The 19,477-nt window shown below is 35.4% G+C and overlaps 1 protein-coding gene across 1 annotated transcript; it reads left to right on the top strand.

Annotated features, from left to right (window-relative positions):
• The first annotated feature begins 646 nt into the window (after positions 1–646).
• Positions 647–15,170, top strand: FGL1 (fibrinogen like 1). The gene is made up of 7 exons (XM_062493542.1): positions 647–712; positions 5,920–6,100; positions 8,486–8,645; positions 9,371–9,468; positions 10,405–10,493; positions 10,990–11,177; positions 15,011–15,170. Exons 1-7 carry the CDS (start codon positions 647–649, stop codon positions 15,168–15,170), a joined length of 942 nt encoding a protein of 313 aa, XP_062349526.1.
• The last annotated feature ends 4,307 nt before the right edge of the window (positions 15,171–19,477 follow it).

Below are 19,477 nucleotides of genomic sequence, written 5' to 3'. Positions count from 1 at the left end.
TTCATAAGAAGAAATGGGGTTTAAAATGCTATGGATCATACAGTACAAAGTATCCATAGTGATCAGTTTAAAGATGTCATCCTTATCACCATTAGAGTAAAAGCTGATAACTATTTTTGATTTTCCTTCCAAATTACTCTATGATAGTAAAATTATCTTGATGTTCTCCTGGTGCACAAAATTTGAACAAATCTGTAGATCAAGGATAACTAGTCCAATTCAGATTTTAATTACTTGTCTATGACAGAGAGCTTTATCACAAATTTAAAGGACCAACAAGGAGTATTTCCCTGTTTTTCACCTTGTTTAAAATGTTTCTTTTGCTTTTGTCTTGAAAATAAAATGTGTGAGTTTGAATCTTGAATAGCTGTCCTAAAATACACAGAGAGGTATAAAGCAGAGTGGCATAAAAGGATAAATTATGATTTTATTGGCTTTTGGAGTTGTATTTTATCAGACTATAAGACTATTTATCTGATTATTTTAGACATTGAGTCCTGCATATACATTTTTACAACTTGCAAGAAAATAATTGTAGGATAAATAAGCTCTTTTGAATAAGATTTAAGATGTCAAGTGTAAATTTTAGTTTTTATGTTTAAGTTAACTAGTGTTTCCTTTGTTCCTCTACTTCACAGCTTCCAAAATGAAGATTTTGATAATGATTGATTTTGTCCTTGCTGCTAGCTTGATGGATGTCATTGGCAGCTCTGTAAGTTCTAGTAATTGAATTTTTCTATAGAGTTTCTTCTATAGACTGCATACCTTATCCTCTATAGTGCTCACAATGCACATCTCCTCTGTAATGCTCACAGTCTCTACACATGATGGCAGAACGTTTGATGGAAAAGATTAGAATCCATTAAAAAATGAAAGAATGAGGAAATATCTTCAAATGGTGTTCACTGGGGACAAGTTTCCAATAAGGAAAGAAGAAACAAATGCATAAATTTACAGTGGAAGATTAATCTCTGGGCAACAGCACCGAAGAAAGAAATCCAGTCAGTTTGTGACTGCATCTGATATGAAAGAGGAGACAACACATCTTTCCTAAAACAGATATCATATGGTGCATGGAGACACATTGTACAGAAGGCACACAGGATGGTGATACTACCATTCAGGGGTGATTCTAACTCAGAATAACACCTGTAGTTTTGAGCAGCATACTTACAGAGTAAGGAACTCCTAAAAGCAGTGGCTGCAGCAGGGGTATTTCCAGTCACTGACACCTGCTCTGCAGAATGTTTCTGTCCTTTTCCATCTTGTCCACTTGCCATACAACTTTTTCTCAAACAAGATCCATAACTTCATATTCTTACTTCTTTTCATGTAACTACATTATAGTTCACACTCAGAAACAACAATCAAAGCTTCTTTGCTTCAAGCTCCCTGTGTTGGTTTTACCCACTCCCAAAACCCTCTCTATTCTGTTTCTCCAACAAAAACCCGAATAAAATCACACTTACCCCACACTTCAAAGTATCTCAAGCCTCACCAATCCTTCACTGCATGTCATGGCTGTCCTTTCTAGTTTTATATTCAGGTCATAAATAGCAGAGATTAAAAGGATTGAATTCTTGATTCATAATTGCCTAGGTGGAAGCAGTTGCTGAATTTTCAGCTATTGTTTGTGGCGTACATTAACTTATGGAAAACATTGATTCAGATAAGTAGCTTTACAGAGGTAGAATGGGAAGTACCTGACTGTAATCACTTCTGCTCAGTGGAGAAAAACATTACTAATTTCTGTAGAGGCCTACTGAGAAAAGAGGCATCACAGTTAAATGCATTTACTTATTTTTTAATTGTTAAAATTAAATTATATTTTTCATTTTTAATATTGTGGACTTTAGCTAGCTGACCTTCTGAGTAAAAACTGGGAATATTCAGAACTTCATCTCAAAGTTTTTACCTTTTATTCTCATTAAAACAGTAATCTTACAGTAGAGATATTTTGATGCTAATTTATATTCTGAAAAGTATAGGAAATAGCACCACAGGAAAAATCTTGTATTTTTATAGTTTTCATGAAGTATGCTGAGTCTAATATGTAGCAATAATTGTAGTGAAAGGTCACTGGCTGCTAAATAATTCACACAATAAAGTGAATGCACATTAATTGCAGCAGCTGGTTAAATGTGGGGCTGTGTGCCCAAAAGCAGAGCTGTCAGCAGTTGTTAGATAATTGCTTCTCAATGTGTACTGCAAACAGTTGCTTCACTGAAACAGAACAGGTTGTATTCAGTCTGGTTTCAGTCAGTGAGCACCACTGTCCACTAGAGACTGCCACAGTAAAATTTGCATTTTGTTGAGTATTTCCACATTTTAATGGTTTAACTTTGGTCCACAACAAGCAAATGGAATAGCAATATGTTATAGCTCCTTACTTAGAACCCTAATTTACATTTTGCTTCTTTATTACTCCAGCTGTGCAGTGATTTAACTCTGATAGTTTTTAAAGGACTATCCTGGGAAAAAAAATTGTAGCAGCACATTGAAAGAACAGTCCGGTAAACTGAAGATCTAAAAGCCACATTGATCCAATTGAATTTACAATTACCTTATGATTGTCCTATGGACAAAATAGACATGGAATTCCAAATGTGAGAACTGTGATTTTGCTGTTCAGCAGAGAAGTCTAATGGGATTTGACTGAGAGAGACATCAATGAGAAGGCTGAAGTCAGGGAGAGAAGAGAAAGTATCAGATACCAGTACTTTTCATATGTAGGTTACTTTCAAAACTTCATTTCTGATCAAGCTATTCTTTTTCTTACGCTGCAGTTATTCAGTATGGCTAGTCATGTCTTGATTGTCACTTCTAATTTACTGTCACTTTCTAAGCATTAGGAGCTTAAAACCTTTTAAACCTTTTAAATCAGGAGATTGCTGTGTGTAGGGTAGATGTATCACTGTTCACCCCGTCATGAGTGTATTGTCTATAAAGCAGATGAGAATCAGCTCATAGTTAGTTTTTCATTTTTATGAATTAATTCATAATTTTTAATTAATAACAAAAGATGGATTTAAAATGCAAGTTTGAGAAAAATATTTAGAGAGACAGCCTGTTTCAGACTTGTGTTTAATTTGGTTCAAAGGAAAGGACCTTTTATTGTGGTGTATGTAGTGTCATACTGAATTTAGATACCAAGTTTTTCTAAGGTAAGATAATATTTTTTTCAGAAATTCTATACTTGTACCATATAATTTAATCAGAGCAGGAGAATGGCTTGTAGCAATATCAAAGAGGAACTGATAGTGGCATTTCTTTCACCTGAAAGAAACACGTAGCTGCTTGTAGCTACCTCTCCTCAAACGCACTGTCCTGCGCTCCTTCCAGAATGGAAGGTAGCTCTTTGTGGCTCTGATCTTGCCACGTGTCAGAGAGGTTACCCACCTGAAGTCTTGTCTATGAAATGGCAGGGGCCTGGCAATGGGGGCCACCATTTCCAGGTCTCTCCTGTTGTGTTTTGCTATGTTCTCCAAGGCTGTGAGGACTGAGTTAAGACTGATACAGGCTTTCTCAGTAAAACTGGTAACCGTGTTATAGTGGCTGCTTTATCACTCTTAACTTAGTATGAATAAAATAAATATTTGGTCTCACTGGGAACATGGGAATTTTTGGACAGCTTTTCTTTTGTAGTTAGCATTAGTTAGGTCACTCACTAGAGTGAGCCTGGAAATGGTTTTTCAATACTCTTTTAAGGTATTCACTCTTTCTCAATCCACCTGTGCAGCTCTCTCTCTCTCTCTCTCTCTCAAGCTCTGCAATTCTCTGTAATTTTCTGTATTCATACAGGCCTAGACTGACAATCAGCAGACAGCTGTCAAGGAAGCCTCTTCTGAATCTTCCATTGAATTAATTCCAAATGAATAGAAAATACAAATTTTGTGGAGGTTTTGTATAAAGCTGCAGGTACAATTGGGACATCCACCCTGGAAAGGCTGCAAAATAAATACTGCATCTTTTCTTTGTAATATGCAACATGTCCCACATTAACCAGTGCATACAGTCAGATAACATCCATCTAAGCCACTATAGTAACTTTTGTCTCTGTATGTCCATATATTTTAACTATTTTCTCCTCTTGTTTCCGGCTAGATGAAAAGGATGATATTCTAGACATCTGATATAGCTATCGACAAGTGAAAAAAACATTTTCAGGCGAAGGTTCTTAAGATTTTTGGGGATATTACTGGGTCCTTCGGGATGTTACTGCTGTGTCCCTCCCAAAAAGGTGTTTGGGAAGTGTGCCTTTTGCCTTACAGCGTCCCCTTGTGGCCAAGCTCGCGGGGCTGGGCGCTGGGCACACAGCGAGCCGAGCTGCCCGCCGTGGGCAGCCCAAACACCGCCTGCTCAACCTTTCCTTCTCCGACAGCTCGCTGACAAACTGCCTAGTTACGCCGCATATGTATATATTCCCCCCACCACCCCCCACCATTATTTTATTTCACGGTGTGTTTTAGATTGCATTTAAGTACGAATTAAAAGCAACTCTCTGATAGACTTCAGTAATACTTTAGTCAGAAGTTTATCTTCAGGATTGTTCTGCACACATTTCAACTAAAATTTAACAAAATATTGCAGACTAATGGAACAATTTTGTTGGAAGTGTTTATGGACAACGGGTGAAGCCTGACCTTGACGCAAACAAAAGTATGCAGACACTGCTGAAGTGCACCTCACTTTGCACAGCAGTATGCTATTGCACACATTTCTATACTTTGGTGTGATAGGACAGTGTTCTGAGATAGCAATTCTTCCATATGGACAGCAAATACTGCAGGTTTGCATGTAAATAATGTTCCCTGTGAATAAGGTAGCATCAATTTAGAACTACTGCAAATTTGATCTTAAATGTCAGATTTCCAGAAAGTCACCCTTTGATTTTGCCTTTGCAGTGCTAGTTGTGCTCTCTTACAAGCTACTAAACTCTGCTCATGTAAAATTTCAGTGTTACTGATGCAAAACATGCATCATGTTTCCAAAGGCTTTTCTCCCCTCACACTGAAATCAAATTTATTTAATATGTATTTTAAACCATACAGACTGTTTTAATTTAAGCTCTCCAGATCGGGTTCTGTTCACTTTGGCTATTTTACCATAGTCTTTAATTTAAAACCAATTATTTATTGTTCAGTATGCATTCAGCATGTCAGAATTTGGAACAGTTATTCCAGCTCTTGAGGGTTAAGTGAGTGCTAGGCAAACACTGTATCAGAATTGCCACATTTCTCACCCACTCTGCATGGCAAAAAATAAGTACACAAGTAAAAGCAGAACATTGACTTCAACTTTTGTTTTAACTTTTATTTTTCATGTATACCCATGGCTTCTTAGGGACTATTTTAGCATGCCAAAAATGAGCTTAAAACTTAACAATATTTATGTTGGCAATGTTAGGATTCTTATTATAAGAAGTGTGTAATTTAAAAGCATTCAAAAAATGTATTCAGTATTCAACTATGAAGTTGAAAACATATCCATGTGGATTGCATTTTTAAAAACTCTTTAGAACCTTCACAGTGTTAGTAGCAGGCTTCAATGGCTAGAAAATCTCTGTGCATAGAAGATGATAGACAGGGCCTTGTTATGATAGGGCCTGTATTATAGTGTTTTTCCCCAAAGTCCCCACTTCATGCTTGCAGTTAGAGCCGGTAGCACTAAAGAGAAGGTATCTTTGCAAAGCATTCATAATATGTATGTTTTATATATTACATGCAGTAACATATGAAATAATTTAAACAACACAGCAACAGAGATGGAAGTCAATATAGTGTCTGTGGGAAATTGTGACCAAAATGTTTTATTCAAGTTTGATTTTATTTATGGTTTCGTTGGTTGGCTCTTTGTGTCACATATTAAATATCACAAACAATTTGTTGATTTTATAGTAAGATATGTTGTCCTCTTTAGGATTTACAGAAATGTTTTCAAGAGCAGATCCGACTTCAGGGCCAGGTGAGGCTTCTGGAACATCGTGTGAAACAGCAGCAGTTAAAAATCATACAGCTCTTAGAGAAGAAAGAGATTCAGTACAGTGACAGAGAAGATGAAAACAGTGTCATTGACTTGAGAGGAAAAAGACAGTATTCAGGTTAGAAATGAAGCTATTCTTTTCATTTCCATTCATTGTAATGATACCCAGAAGCTTTAGCACAATTGGGCCTATTGATTTATTGTTTTAAAAACTCATCGTAGAATGTTTGTTTAAAACACAGAGCTCAGCTTTTACTGGGACCTGCTGTGCAGGGAAGAATTGTTAAGGTCAGATGGTAGAAATCAAATTAGGATTTAAGAATTTTACTGATTTATTAATAGTGCATAATTAAAAAAAAAACTAGCAGGCAATAAATGAAGCATAAATATCAGCAATACAACAGATAAAAGCCAATAATAGACATTTAGAAAACGTTAATCAGGAGTTACAGATTTCTAAACACCATTCTTTGACTAATGTCAGAAGTTCTAGCAATCTAACAGGGTTAATTCACATTCATATGTTCAAATGGTTGCCTGGGTTAAAGCAACTGACTGTTCCAATCTCTAAAGTCCCTGAGACATCCATATTTACACACATAAGCTTGGTATAATGACATCTGCATCTCACTTTAATAACATTTGCATGGAGCTGGATTCAGCTCATGACATCACAGCCTTTAAAATACTGATTTAAAAATGTTTTTCTAATTTCACCAGCATTCTGGTGGTGATCCACTCCTTCTACAGTGTAGAAGCTGCAGTATATAATAAAACACTATGCAAACTCTTGATATAATAAAACACCATCCAAAACAATAGCTGGATTGAAAAAACAATTTAGAAGTCTAAGTTCTAGAGGGTGTTTGTTTCTAGCTGCCCAGTGCTAGAAGGTCTTAACTACCCTTATTTTAATAGCCTTGTTTGAATTTGGTTGTAGTGCTTATGCTGTTGGAAGAAATACCAATATATATAATGTTTGATCCCAAGGCATCAAATATAATAAAACACCATTAAAATGAAATTAAAAGCAGTTGTAAATCTGACTTTAAATTTTAGCTCTGTATTTATGCGCTCAGCATCCTGGAACACTTTATTTTTCTTATTGGGGCTGACTCATTTGTTACTGGAAAAGATTATTAAAGCCATGTTTCTCTGAAAGGTATTTGTCCTTTCTTAGGGTATGCCTCAATTTATTCTTTTATGTTATTCTAAAAAACAGATCTAACTTGTTCCCATTTCTGATTATTTTTCCCCCATTATTTTTTCACTTTCTTTACAGCATGGAAAATGCCTTTCCCTGTTCATACTGCATTATTTTCTCAATAGCATTTTAGTATCAACAGAGCTGGATGATTTGAGTTAGATAGTGAGGGGGAAATTCCACACTATATACACCGGCTAAAATTAAGATACACTTGGGTTTTGCTAACCTACTAAGAAATTAATGGACAAGAAAAGTTATTTTCTTTAAGCCAATCACACATTCTCTATGAAGACAACTTAGCTGTTATTTAAATTATGTTTTCTATTAGAGTTTACTGAAATTCTGGCATAGATATTTGTTTTCAGTATAAAGTGTTTATTTTCTATGTCTAATCTTCACTGACACTTTTCACTGGAAAGAAATACGAAGTTCATGAAGTTCCAACCAGGCCTAGAAGTTCAGCCAACTCAGAGAATTCTTTAAAGTTAGACAGCTCTACCTTAGCCAGGAAAAACAGAAAAAAAATGTGTCTTTTCTGTATGACTGTCTGATGGTAGATGACATATAAACAAAGAACTCCTTTCATTTCTTAATTCCTAGAGGAAAAAATACAAGATTATACAATTACATTGCTGTTATAATTCCATGAGCTCTGAATTTTGTTATTGTTGTAAATGATATTCATCAACATCAATGCAGACCAGCCTGTGAATGGTACCAAGTCAGAGTATCATTTTACACATATACTGCACTTCTTGGGCGTAGTCTTGTGTATAGTTTTGCACCTATTTGGCAGAAGGGACTGAATCAGGCCTTGCAATTGTTTCCTTTTTTTAACACTGGAGATTCCATACTTTTGTTTTTTGGCACTTCTGCAGACTTTCTGGACATAGACTTCTATGTTTGTTTTTAAAGGTTATTGCATGTCTTACATGTAATTTTATGGTTGTAACAGAATTCTAATGTGGATGATACCACTGTAAATGAAAAGTGACACCACTTAGAGGAATTATTTTCCAGTCAAGTAGAAACAAAAATTATAATATTTCATGGTGGGAAGATACTGTTTCAAAGATATATCAAAATAATTACAGCCCAGCAAAGCTGTAAAGCAACACAAATACAAAAAAAGTACCCAAAAAGTCAAAGAAATGGGTTTGCAGAGACATTTCATTAGTGCGGTTTATATGTAACTTCTACATAACATGGGTTGATTACTGTTTTTGACTTGCTTTCTGATTTTTCCAGTAAGTACGGGACTAAAAATGTTGTGTCCAATTAACATTGTGTGAACAGATTGTGCAGAAATCTACAATGATGGCCATAAGCAAAATGGATTTTATAAAATAAAACCAGCCCAGAGTCCTAGAGAATTCCTTGCGTTCTGTGACATGTCTGAAGGAGGTGGCTGGACTGTGTTTCAGAGACGTTCTGATGGCAGCCAGAATTTTGATAGGTGGGTATTAGACTTGGTAATTAAAACTGGAAACAAAGTAAAGAAACATTAAACCAGATGGAGCTAAGTTAAGTCTGAACTTTGAAAGTATATGAGTGAGTTGTTATCCAGAAAAAAGGGAGGAATGGTTGTTCTGGGAGAGCCTCCAGATGAGATACCACTTCTGGTTCTGGCTGTCTTCTGTGAGACATCCATTCTAATTTTTTTCTGACAACTTGTGCATTTGACATGAGGACGCTTCAATTTCAAGTACATTAACAACTGTTGGAGCAAGGACTCTTAATGACAAGGAAAGAACTAGATTGTCTTCCACAATTAGAAAAAAATCTAAAAAATAAAAAAAATATAAGCAATCTGAGAGGTCTTTGAGTAAAAATATTCTTCACAGATGTGTCTAGTGGCAGGATGAGGAACGAAGTACCTAAGTTGAAACAAGAGAAGCTCAGACTGGATATAAGGAGAAACTTTTTTGCCATGAAAAGAGTCAACGGGTTGCCCAAAGGGAATGTGCAGTCTCCATCCTTTGAATTTTGCAAGATCAGAAGGGACAAGCCTTGAACAACCTGGTTTGATCTCAAGGCTGATTCTGGCTTGAGGCTGACACTGGGATAGCATGCCTCCTGAGGTTCCTTCCAGTTTGAGTTATTCTGTGATCTAAAATTGTATTATAAAACATCCAAACAAACTAGCTTTTTTGAGAAATTACTAATTTATAACCTTTTCAGACTATGGGCTGACTATGAAGAAGGCTTTGGAAATTTTGTTTCGAAAAATAGTGAATTTTGGCTTGGAAACAAAAATCTTCATTATTTGACTAATCAAGGTAAGATTTGTATTGTAACAATAGTCTTATTGTTCCTGTTTCTTTGCTCTTTAAAGGCAGCTTTTTTATTTTCCCTTTTTGTTAGCATAAATCCTGAGTTCTGTTGTTAGTCTGCAGGTACTTCTCTAAGTTTCAGAAAAAACCCCACATTTGAATATATGTTTTCTAGCAAGAGACTCAAAACTGTCTTTAGGCCAGTGGCATACTGCGAGCCCCTGTGAAACAGGGAATAGGAGACAGGCATCTACCTTAGAATTGTATCTATCCATTTTCCATCAGCATCACTAACAGTCCAGAGACAGGTATATGTTGTACCAAGACTCTTAGTCAGGGTTTTTTTTCAGTGTGGGCTATTACGAGGAGGTAATTCTAGTCCAGTTCTGTTGATTAGGCCAGTAGTAGAAAGTTATTTCCATCTTTCTAAGAGTCACAGCGTAAGTTAACTTCTGCTTTGTTGTAGAATGCTGCAGATACAAAACTTTCCACTGGCTTAGCCAGATAAATCATATGGAAATCAGTGCCAGCAGGATGTGATCTCATTATAGCTTTTTTATTTTCAGTGTGAAAATCTAGTTTTCATAGGTGAACATTTATTGATTGATTTTCACTAGGCTTTCATTACCATCTCAAATATCATAGTAAAATGTAAAACCTTTAAGGCCATCTCTTTTTTTGCAATTTTTTTCCTACATTTGAAAATTTGTATTGGAATAATTCTAAAATTTTCTAAACAGACTCAGGTGAATAAAGGCAAAGAATAGCAATATATGCTTTAATATGCATTGAGAAAGAAGATAAAACCCCATAAAATATGCTGAGGTGATAGAGATTCACGATAAAAACATTTTCTTTTAACCTCCTACTGTAATGCCCAGTTCTGAAATGCAGTGAGATAGGCTGGTTTAACTAAAATAATTTGTATGTTTTTTTTTAAAGGGCATTATACTTTAAGAATTGATCTAACTGATTTTGAAGGAGAACGGCGTTTTGCACAGTATGCAAGATTCAGAGTTGCAGGAGAAGAGGTAATAAAATACTAAATAACTAAAGGTTTGAATGAAAATGTGGATTCTGTAAACAAACAATAAACATGCAGATCCCCTATGCTTATAATTTTCAAATACCTTATAAAAGTGGTTTATTCTAATACATTAATTTCACACTTTCTGTAAGAGATATGAATCATTTGGTTTAGCAGACATGAACAAAAGCAGTTTTTCTATTTTTTTTGATATTACAAATAATAATAATGGTACAAGATTTTCTGATTTGCTAATGTATACGACAAACTAGCCCTATTGTTTTTATTAGGTTAATGACAAATTTTATCCCTGTTAAGCATCTTTACAGCCTTTCATTATTAAGTACATCATTTTTAAATGGCATGACATTTCTGATCATAAAAATAGCAGCAAATGGAACAGATTAGGTTCTTCTTGTGATTTCACTCTCTGACATGCTAAGGGCTAATGATATATTGGAATTTCATTTTTTTTCCCCTTTCTTCACATTTTTTATTAGCATTCTTATGAGATGAGTTGTGGTGAATACTCTGGTACAGCTGGTGATTCCCTTACTGGTGGATTTCATCCTGAAGTAAAATGGTGGGCTGATCATCGAGGAATGAAATTCAGTACTAGAGACAGGGATAATGACAACTATGAAGGGAACTGTGCTGAAGAGGAAAAGGCTGGCTGGTGGTTTAACAGGTATTTTAATTTTATATGGGTATGGTCAACTATTCTGTTCCTTGTGTATTCATAAAATAATAACATATGGTAGAAGATAGATTGGGATCATTAATTTATTTGCAAAGCAGAGATCTCAGTGCTGCTAAGACTGAGGCTCACCTTTGAAGGGACAGCATCTACTGTGCAGCTCAGGCTGGCCTGTGATAATGGCATTTGCCACAGGTCCTCTTTGTTGTCAGGCAGTGAGGAGGAGATAATTCTGCCCCTCTGAGGTAACCAGTTTTTACACAAGTAGGTCATGCAGAGTTTGCAGATAAATCCCTGCTGTACTTCATTCTTGTATTGCACTAGACCAGATGTGGCAGTACTGCAAATATCTGACAAGCTAAACTAGTTCCAGGTTATCAAGACTCATTTTTTTCACCTCACTTCACAGTATCTCACTCTTGTTACTCTTTCCAAATGGAGATGGTAATGTGTCTGCTCAGTTTCTGTCAGCGTGCATGTCTGGACTGAGTGATTTTTTTTTTTTAAATAGGGTTCAATAAGAGAATTTAAAAATTCTTCTTACATGCAATATACCAAATCAAAAAGAACGGATAAAACTGGTGGCCTTAGCCTGTACAGATCAGCTATGTTTTTTCCTGTAATTAATTAGATAAATATAGCCATGAAGAGAAACTTTGCAATCTAGCTGTGTAAGAGAGGTTTAAAATACAACTCAGGGAGGCATACTACTTTCTCACTGTGATCTCAGTTCACTTGACAAGAGGTGCCAGGCTGGATCAACTCCATTGTTTCTGTTGAGTCATCCTTTGTTTCTCTTTTTAACTCTTCATTTGCCGAATTTTGTTTTCATAAGTAGTCTGTGATCACCTTAGCTGATATGATGTAGCTATTAACTCAGTGTTTCACAATTAACTACTTATTTTAATACATTTTAATATATTTGCATGGATAGCCAGTCAGCAGAATGTTTGAGACTTGGAAAAAGTCACGTGTAGACAAAGTTCTTTTGCATTTCTCAGGAAAGCTAAGATATAAAAGGGAAAGGCAACAATGTTGGAGCTTCTTTTCCCATGAAATCAGAACTTTTGTAGATTTAAAGGAGTATCTGGACCTCAAATCACATAAAACTGATACCATGTCATGGATTTCATTGAGACTGAATTACTAATCACATTTATACCACTGAATAAATTTTTTGCCTTTTAAAAACCTTTTTTTTTTTAATATTGGATTGACATGGACAAAAGAATGACCACTTTGCAAAAGTAGCTTCAAAGCAGAACTTAACAGTTATTTATACCTTGTAGTTGGTGCTACATAACTTCTAAAGATAGCTGACTCCTACTAGGCTAGTTCTTATTATGGTTGTGTAGCTCATGCTCTTAAAGTGACAGTCTAGCTTGATAATGAAAATGAGTTACTAATATTGTTATTTCACTGCTTTGTTATTGACATTTTAATGTTCAACCTAACATAAAAGTGAAAATTGCAAAATACTAGAAAATGTCAGTATCATTAAGTCCTACCCAAAAGAACAGTACTGGCAGAGATAGGAAAGCACTCAGAAACACATATTTGTCATGCACAGATTAGCAAATATAGAAGGAATTAGTGCTCTTGGCTGGTTTGCATAAGAGCTCCCAGCTATGAAGGAATTGTTTATAACCAGCTCTATGCTATCAGTAGTATTGAAATACAGAAAAGCCCAGATAATATGAAAACCAAGGGATGTGACAGAAGTGAGGCCACATGGAAGTAGCTCAGAGCTAATTTAAAGCTACCAGTCTTGCTCCAGCTCAGCATTTGTTATCCTGGACTTCTGCAGAAAAGTGGTCCCTTTTGCAAACAAAGCTCTAGCAGAGATTTTTATCTTGAATGCAAATCCACAGAGCTGGGTCCACTCTAGTACTACCTGCAGATCATAAGCTTTCCAGCACCCACGGCATTGCAAAGCTCAGTAGTTTCCTAAGCAGTGAGAGTGAACAATTCCAGTTGGACATCAGCTTATTCTCTTCCAGCACTCCCATTTTTAGTTATTCCACGTGTGGATGGAAACAGGGATCTGTTAGGCAACAACTTGGGGCCAGATATCACTAACTGAAGCTTCCTGCCTCACCAATCATCCCAGAGACTGCATAACTACATTCATGTAGGGTCAACGGAGTCAGTAAATCCAGACAGAATTCAAAGGGTTCTTCAGGGAAGCAACTCCCATCTCTCCACATCTGTCACACCATTAATACATAATTCAGATAAAATATCCATGGACAGTTGAGAGTTGGCTGTACTTTTGAAACTATTGCAGTGCAGTTTTAAACTTTATATTAGCCTATTGAAAAGACTGGAGGAACACAAGCTAACTTGAAGGTATTTATTGACTCGTGAATAATGAATGTTTTTTACAACATCATATCAATAATCACATGCCGTTTGTTAATTTAGGATGTACAGTTACTTCAGACAGCATCTAGTTGGATACTGAATACTGTAATTTTCACTATTCATGCTTCCTGGCACTAATTAAGACTTTTCACTGGCTCATATTGCTGTTGGCAAAATTATGGTGTGCCTTCTTATGATTCTTTTAATGAAATCTGTGTTTTGATTCAAAGTAGGCAGAGTGCCTGCTCATTGCAGAATTTTTATGATTAGAAAAATTATGTCAGCTCTGATACAAGTTTGTCATTCTCAAAAACAAACTCACTTTTGATGTCCACAATTTATAAACTTCCAATTAACACATTAACAAAACTGAATTTAAAAACTGTAAGCAATAAATAAGGATATATAGATGAGAATTTTCCTGTGGAGTTTCTCCTCATAGTTTTTATCTCAGTTCTCAAAAACTTTGTTAATGAAGTGCAAGTAAAGCCAAAAAGACTAAGATTTGCCAGTAAAAAAACTCAGAAGGTTTATATGGAACGTTTTCTGTTTGCATATTTTCTGAAGTCTGCTTTTGGAATCCATCATGGTGTTCAATAGCTAGATATTAACAGCATTTATAATTAAATACTGAATTGGCAGACAAACCAAGCTGATTCATCATAATGTGCTGCAAAAGGAACAGCCATTTTGCTCTCCATATGGTCACATAAAGTTCTAAACTTGTTTCTTGTAGAAACCAGGCAAGTATCAAGGTTGTACTTTTTCCTTTTCAAGCCTTTTGGGTTTTACTATGGTTTTTTGTTTCAAGCCTTTTGGGTTTTACTATGTTTTTTTGTTTCAATCACTGTATTTAATAAACTATATCTGCATTTCTGCCTCAAAACCCCCTCAACTTTGTATAGTCAAATAAAATGCCAGCTCCAGTGATCCAGTGAATTGGTACACATGTGTAATTAGCTGTCAGAATTCATTTATTTGTAAATAAAAGTCCACAGGTGTGTAGGCAAACTGATGGCAATATTCAGGTTTTGTCAGAGAAAATACCATGTGGTGTAAAAAAAATTAAGTGGAGCTACTCTGGAACAACGTAAAAACACAACAGTATTTCTTCCCCAGAGTATGGTGTATGCCCTGCTGTTATCCATGCTGAAAAACTCAGCAAGAATTTTCCACTGAAACAAATCAGCATGAAAAACTCCAAGAGCTAGTAATGTCAGAAAACAGGGAAAGAACAAACAGCACTTTTGGTTAAAAGAAGCAAAAAACATTTGCAGTTCTTCCCTAACTGAACCCCTATTGTTTATGTGCACAGAATCCACAAATGCAAATTTATGCAGCTGTCAAACTAGGCTGGCGTCAACATGGCAAAATTTTTGACTCGCAGAGAAATAAATAACAAATGCTTTAAACTTTTCAGCACGCGGCCTTATTGCTGTTTCCCTTTACTTTCCCACCAGGTGTCACTCTGCCAACCTGAATGGTTTGTATTACAGAGGTCCCTACACTGCCAAGACAGACAACGGGATTGTTTGGTACACCTGGCATGGGTGGTGGTATTCCCTAAAATCCGTTGTCATGAAGGTCAGACCTGAAGACTTTGAACGTAGTATTGTTTAAATATTCTATTAACATGATTCACCCGATTAATCTTTTAGGAAATTCATTCCAAATTAAAATGGGCAGATTTTTACTTCTCAATCTATGCATGTATAAATCTGGAATAATTCCTCTGCAACCAGCAGTTTTCTGAGATGTAAGTAAAAAGAAAAGTTAGCCTTTGAACCTTTAGATACAAATATTAATGCTAATGGGTCCAGTTTATTTTAAAAAAGTTTATTTTAAAAAAGTGTTCACCTAGGAATAAGGATATCTTCATTAAGATGGAGAATTTTTGGCTTTACAGTAACTCCAAATCCTTTCACCCTTAAAACCAAAAGTATTATTACTGTGCTGTCTCAAAAATGAAAATTAATTCTACTTACACAATTTAAAAAAAAACAACCCTACAGAAGCATAAGGTTTACTCAGTGGATGGAACATACCTGCTTTGGAAAGGTTCAAGACTTTAGAAATTTGTTTCCTGTAAATCCCTGATGTAATGGTTGCATGTGTTGTATACATATCATACATGAAAGGTTTAAAGAATGAGGCAGGGGACTGAAGAAAGAGAAGGGGTGCTACCAGGGTACAATCAATTGAATCCAGCATACAGAAGTGGATTATCTGTTGTTTGCTGAATGCATTTCTAGGGCTGGTCCCAGCATTTCAATCTAACATTTTTAAAATGCTTGGTAATTATTCTTTTCTCCTTGCTCACTGTCATGCCTTGCTTTTCCTGTTCTTTTTCCTTTTTCTCTTTTTCTTTTTATTTTTTTTAAGGACTTTAATATACTGATATTTGGAGCTTTAACAAAAGCTGCAATTAATTTTAATGTGAGCTAAACTTTGAACAGAAGGCATGTATAGAGGGAAGTGTATTTCATGTGCTACAAAAATCTGTCATTTTAGAGGTTCTTAGTGCTTGACACTATAAATATCTACTTTATTTTTGTATCTGTTAGACTTTACAACTCTCTAAATTTGAATCTCCTGTTCAGTCACCTCCTCTCTTTTTCCTTTGTACTTGCCTAGGCTCTCCAGGCTTTTTCTCCATCTCGAGCTGCATATCCATATTTTTCTTGTACAAGAATAATGGTAATAGAGACTTTGCCTACCCCTGGCTTTTGTGCCTAGCACTACAATAGACTCAAATAGCCAGAAATAACAAGTTACTAATTAGTGCTTGCTGCCATGGAGAAGATAGGAATAATCTCTGCAAAGGTATCCAATAAAATGTAGTCCATTTCTGCTTGGCAGATGCAAATGAAGACTTAAAAAAAAAAGGACCTAATCTTGCTTTCCTAAGATAGTTTTTGCTTTTGTAGTTGAACTGCCACTCTCTGTCCCCCTGTCCAAATACAATTTTGAACACAGCAGCCACTTTCAATCTTGCTTAACATAATTGAAAGCAAGTTTTGGTAAAGGTTAGTTTATAACCACATTGCTATGAATACAGATCAGCTGAATGGTAACTCTCTGCATGGCAATTTTTCCTTCCATTTTTATCCTCCCAAAACAAAAATTTGTAAAGAATCCTTGAGAGAATTGCATGGAATAAGGGAGGGAGGATGTTTGGAACAAGTAGAGGGGAGGAAAGACAGTTCTTATGAAATAATCTCACTCGAAAAGATAAATCATGTTATACCTAAACAAAACAAAAACAAACAAACAAAAAAATAAGTGTGGAGAAAAAGCAGGGCTCAGGCAGCTAAAATCATGTTATAATATAAAAATTGTGCCAATAAAAATCTGCAGTATAGAGATTTTAAGGTCTCTTCTTTTTGTGGTAATACCAGATATTCTAGATAATCCAGTTGTTTTATTGATGTATCAATTGATACTGTGCTAGAGATTTCTAGCCTTTAGCACATCCCTGTATGCGTGCATGAGAGGCCAAATGAGCAGCTCTACAACTGTTTATTTTGAACTTTGTTTAATTAGTTACACCAAATTACATTCTGTGTCTGAGAGGAAGGCCTATCACCCGATATGTATATGTGTCAGGGGGGTAAGGGGGAGGGAGGAAAGTAGAGATAGAGAGAAAGTGAGAGAAATTCACAATTAAAACAGAAAATCTGATGAAGTATTTTCATTCCATTTTATTACAGAACTTAGATTGGGTTCCTCTGTAACTATGCATATGTCTGTAGGTATGGGTTATTAATAATGTGATGGAAGTTTTGGAGTAGTTTAAAAAAATGTTGTAAGTATAGTATTTCCCATAATGACTTTCAAATGCTTTTTCTACTCTAAGAGAAGAAAGCTTTAATTATTTGGAAAAAAAAAACAGAATGCCATTATGTAGAAATTGTAAAAACATCTTGAGTTTTTCACAGGAAAATGGAAAGATTAACTCATTAATTTGGAGAGTATCAAGGCAGATCATATTCGACCAAAATAAAAGACAAGGAGGATTTATATATAAGAAAGTTGGATCTTTAGCGCGCACACACACACAAAAAAGACTTTCAAAATGTACAGATTGTGCTTATAAAATCTGTGATAGATTTTTTTTTTAATACTGCAGCATAAATCCATCCTCTATTTATAGGAACCCTAATGAAATCTTTTGGCTGAGTTAGGGTGCTTTTGACATATTCTGATATAAAATTTGACTCCTTTTCTATCCTGTAAATCATAAAATGAAGAAGAATCAGATCTGACTGTACATCTTCTAATGCACTTATATGTTTATTTGGACTGAATGCTCTTCAGAACAAGGAAGCATCTAGCATACTGTCAGCAATATGCAAATATTGTATTTACTTTCCACCGTTTTTCCATGGCCTTTTTTCGTGCAATAAATCTTTCTGGCCAGATGAAAAGCATGTGAAAGTTGTATTTCAAAATGATAATATAATTGTTCTTGAATAAACAAACCATTTATTTTCAAAAGGGAAGTTTTAATAGCTACCAGACAAGAGACAGAGTTGGAAGAGAATTCTTTCATCTGCCAGCCTTGCCTGTTCACATTAATTTATTGCCTCATCAGGTACAAACATGTTCTAAATAGTCTTTATTATTACAAGATAGCAGAACACAGGCCAGTTTATTTTTTCTGGTGTTAGACAGAACATTGTTCCCAAATAGCTAAGAATGAATACATACAATTTCACAGAAATCATATAACCCAAAAGAAGAAGAAGAAGAATTGAGGAAATAGCAATGAAAATGTTTTGTCATTCATGTTAATAAAGAACATAATGATATCTGCCAGTAATGTGGAATCAAAAATATATATTTTTGTAATATCTGTTCAAGGAAAACACTCTTGTATTTTATTTCTATGTCTGTGTTCTTGCATTTGCTCAACATATGGGAGAGTAAAAGAAAGGAAACCACAATTTCAGGTGAATTAAATGAGCAGTAACAGAGCATTTTATGTTACAGCAGTTGTTTTCCCTGGAATATCTAGAATGTATTGATAGAGCTTGGGTACTGCAGTCTGGCCTACTGCTTTCCATTGGGATTCTTCTCTTCAGCTCTACTGTCTTGCTACAGTCTACCTCTCCTTGCCATTCCCAAAACTGTTACTCCTCACACCAATTCCTGAATGCCTTTCTTAAGTATAACATTTTGTTCTGTCAGAGCTACTTCTTCTTGTTCTTGAAATGGTATACCCAGCCAGGGGATTTGAACCACAGGTTGCCAGGTCTGTGAACATTCATGTCATGTTCCTTTAGTTCACTCCTCATTAGCTCAAAAGAATGAGCTCATTTTTTGCTCATTTTCCTTCAGCAGTAGGTTCTCTTTGACAGTTGTAAAAGTGGTACAAAGACAAGAAGTATCCAGGGAAGTATTCTGTATCTAAATTTTGAAAAATTTCCACTTACTTATGTTTTTGCTTGTTTGTTTGTTTGTTTTTGGTTATTTTTGGTTTTGGTTTTTTTGTGTTTAAGTACTCAACTGGGAAAGCATAAATGGAGCCTTCGAAACCAGGAAGTATTTTGAAATAAGTATGCTTGCTATTTCCTCAGAGTAGGTCTGACAATTGGGAATCTGGTAAGGCTTCAAACATTCAGCTAAAATCTATATGCTCAGAGGAAGGTTCAAATTTTTGTTGTTAAAGTGCTTCTTGGAAGAGGGTATAAAAAACTTCACAGTGATAGTGGTTTTTTGATACTTAATTAAGCTTTTTTTGCTGAATGCAAAGTGTTCATCAAAAATTATCCTTTTCCAAATACCTGAGGGCTATCTTAATCTTTGTTTAGTGCAGGGTCAAATTCAGCTTGTCATTTCTATACCTTCAGTTAAGTAAGACAGTTCCTCTTAATCCCACCCTAATGCTAAATAGATTGCATCAGAAACAATGCTGATACACAAAC

This window comes from Cinclus cinclus, chromosome 5 (assembly GCF_963662255.1).
Source record: "Cinclus cinclus chromosome 5, bCinCin1.1, whole genome shotgun sequence".
Classification (NCBI taxonomy): Eukaryota; Metazoa; Chordata; class Aves; order Passeriformes; family Cinclidae; genus Cinclus; species Cinclus cinclus.
This window is presented reverse-complemented; position numbering and strand designations above follow the sequence as displayed.

What these genes read in the sequence shown, in the direction of transcription:
- FGL1 (XM_062493542.1), top strand. Translation starts at nt 647, where the DNA reads ATGAAGATTTTGATAATGATTGATTTTGTCCTTGCTGCTAGCTTGATG. An exon ending in TCATTATTTGACTAATCAAG is followed by an intron (nt 9,469 to 10,404) that starts GTAAGATTTGTA and finishes TTTTTTTTAAAG; the next exon opens with GGCATTATACTTTAAGAATT. An exon ending in GCTGGCTGGTGGTTTAACAG is followed by an intron (nt 11,178 to 15,010) that starts GTATTTTAATTT and finishes CTTTCCCACCAG; the next exon opens with GTGTCACTCTGCCAACCTGA.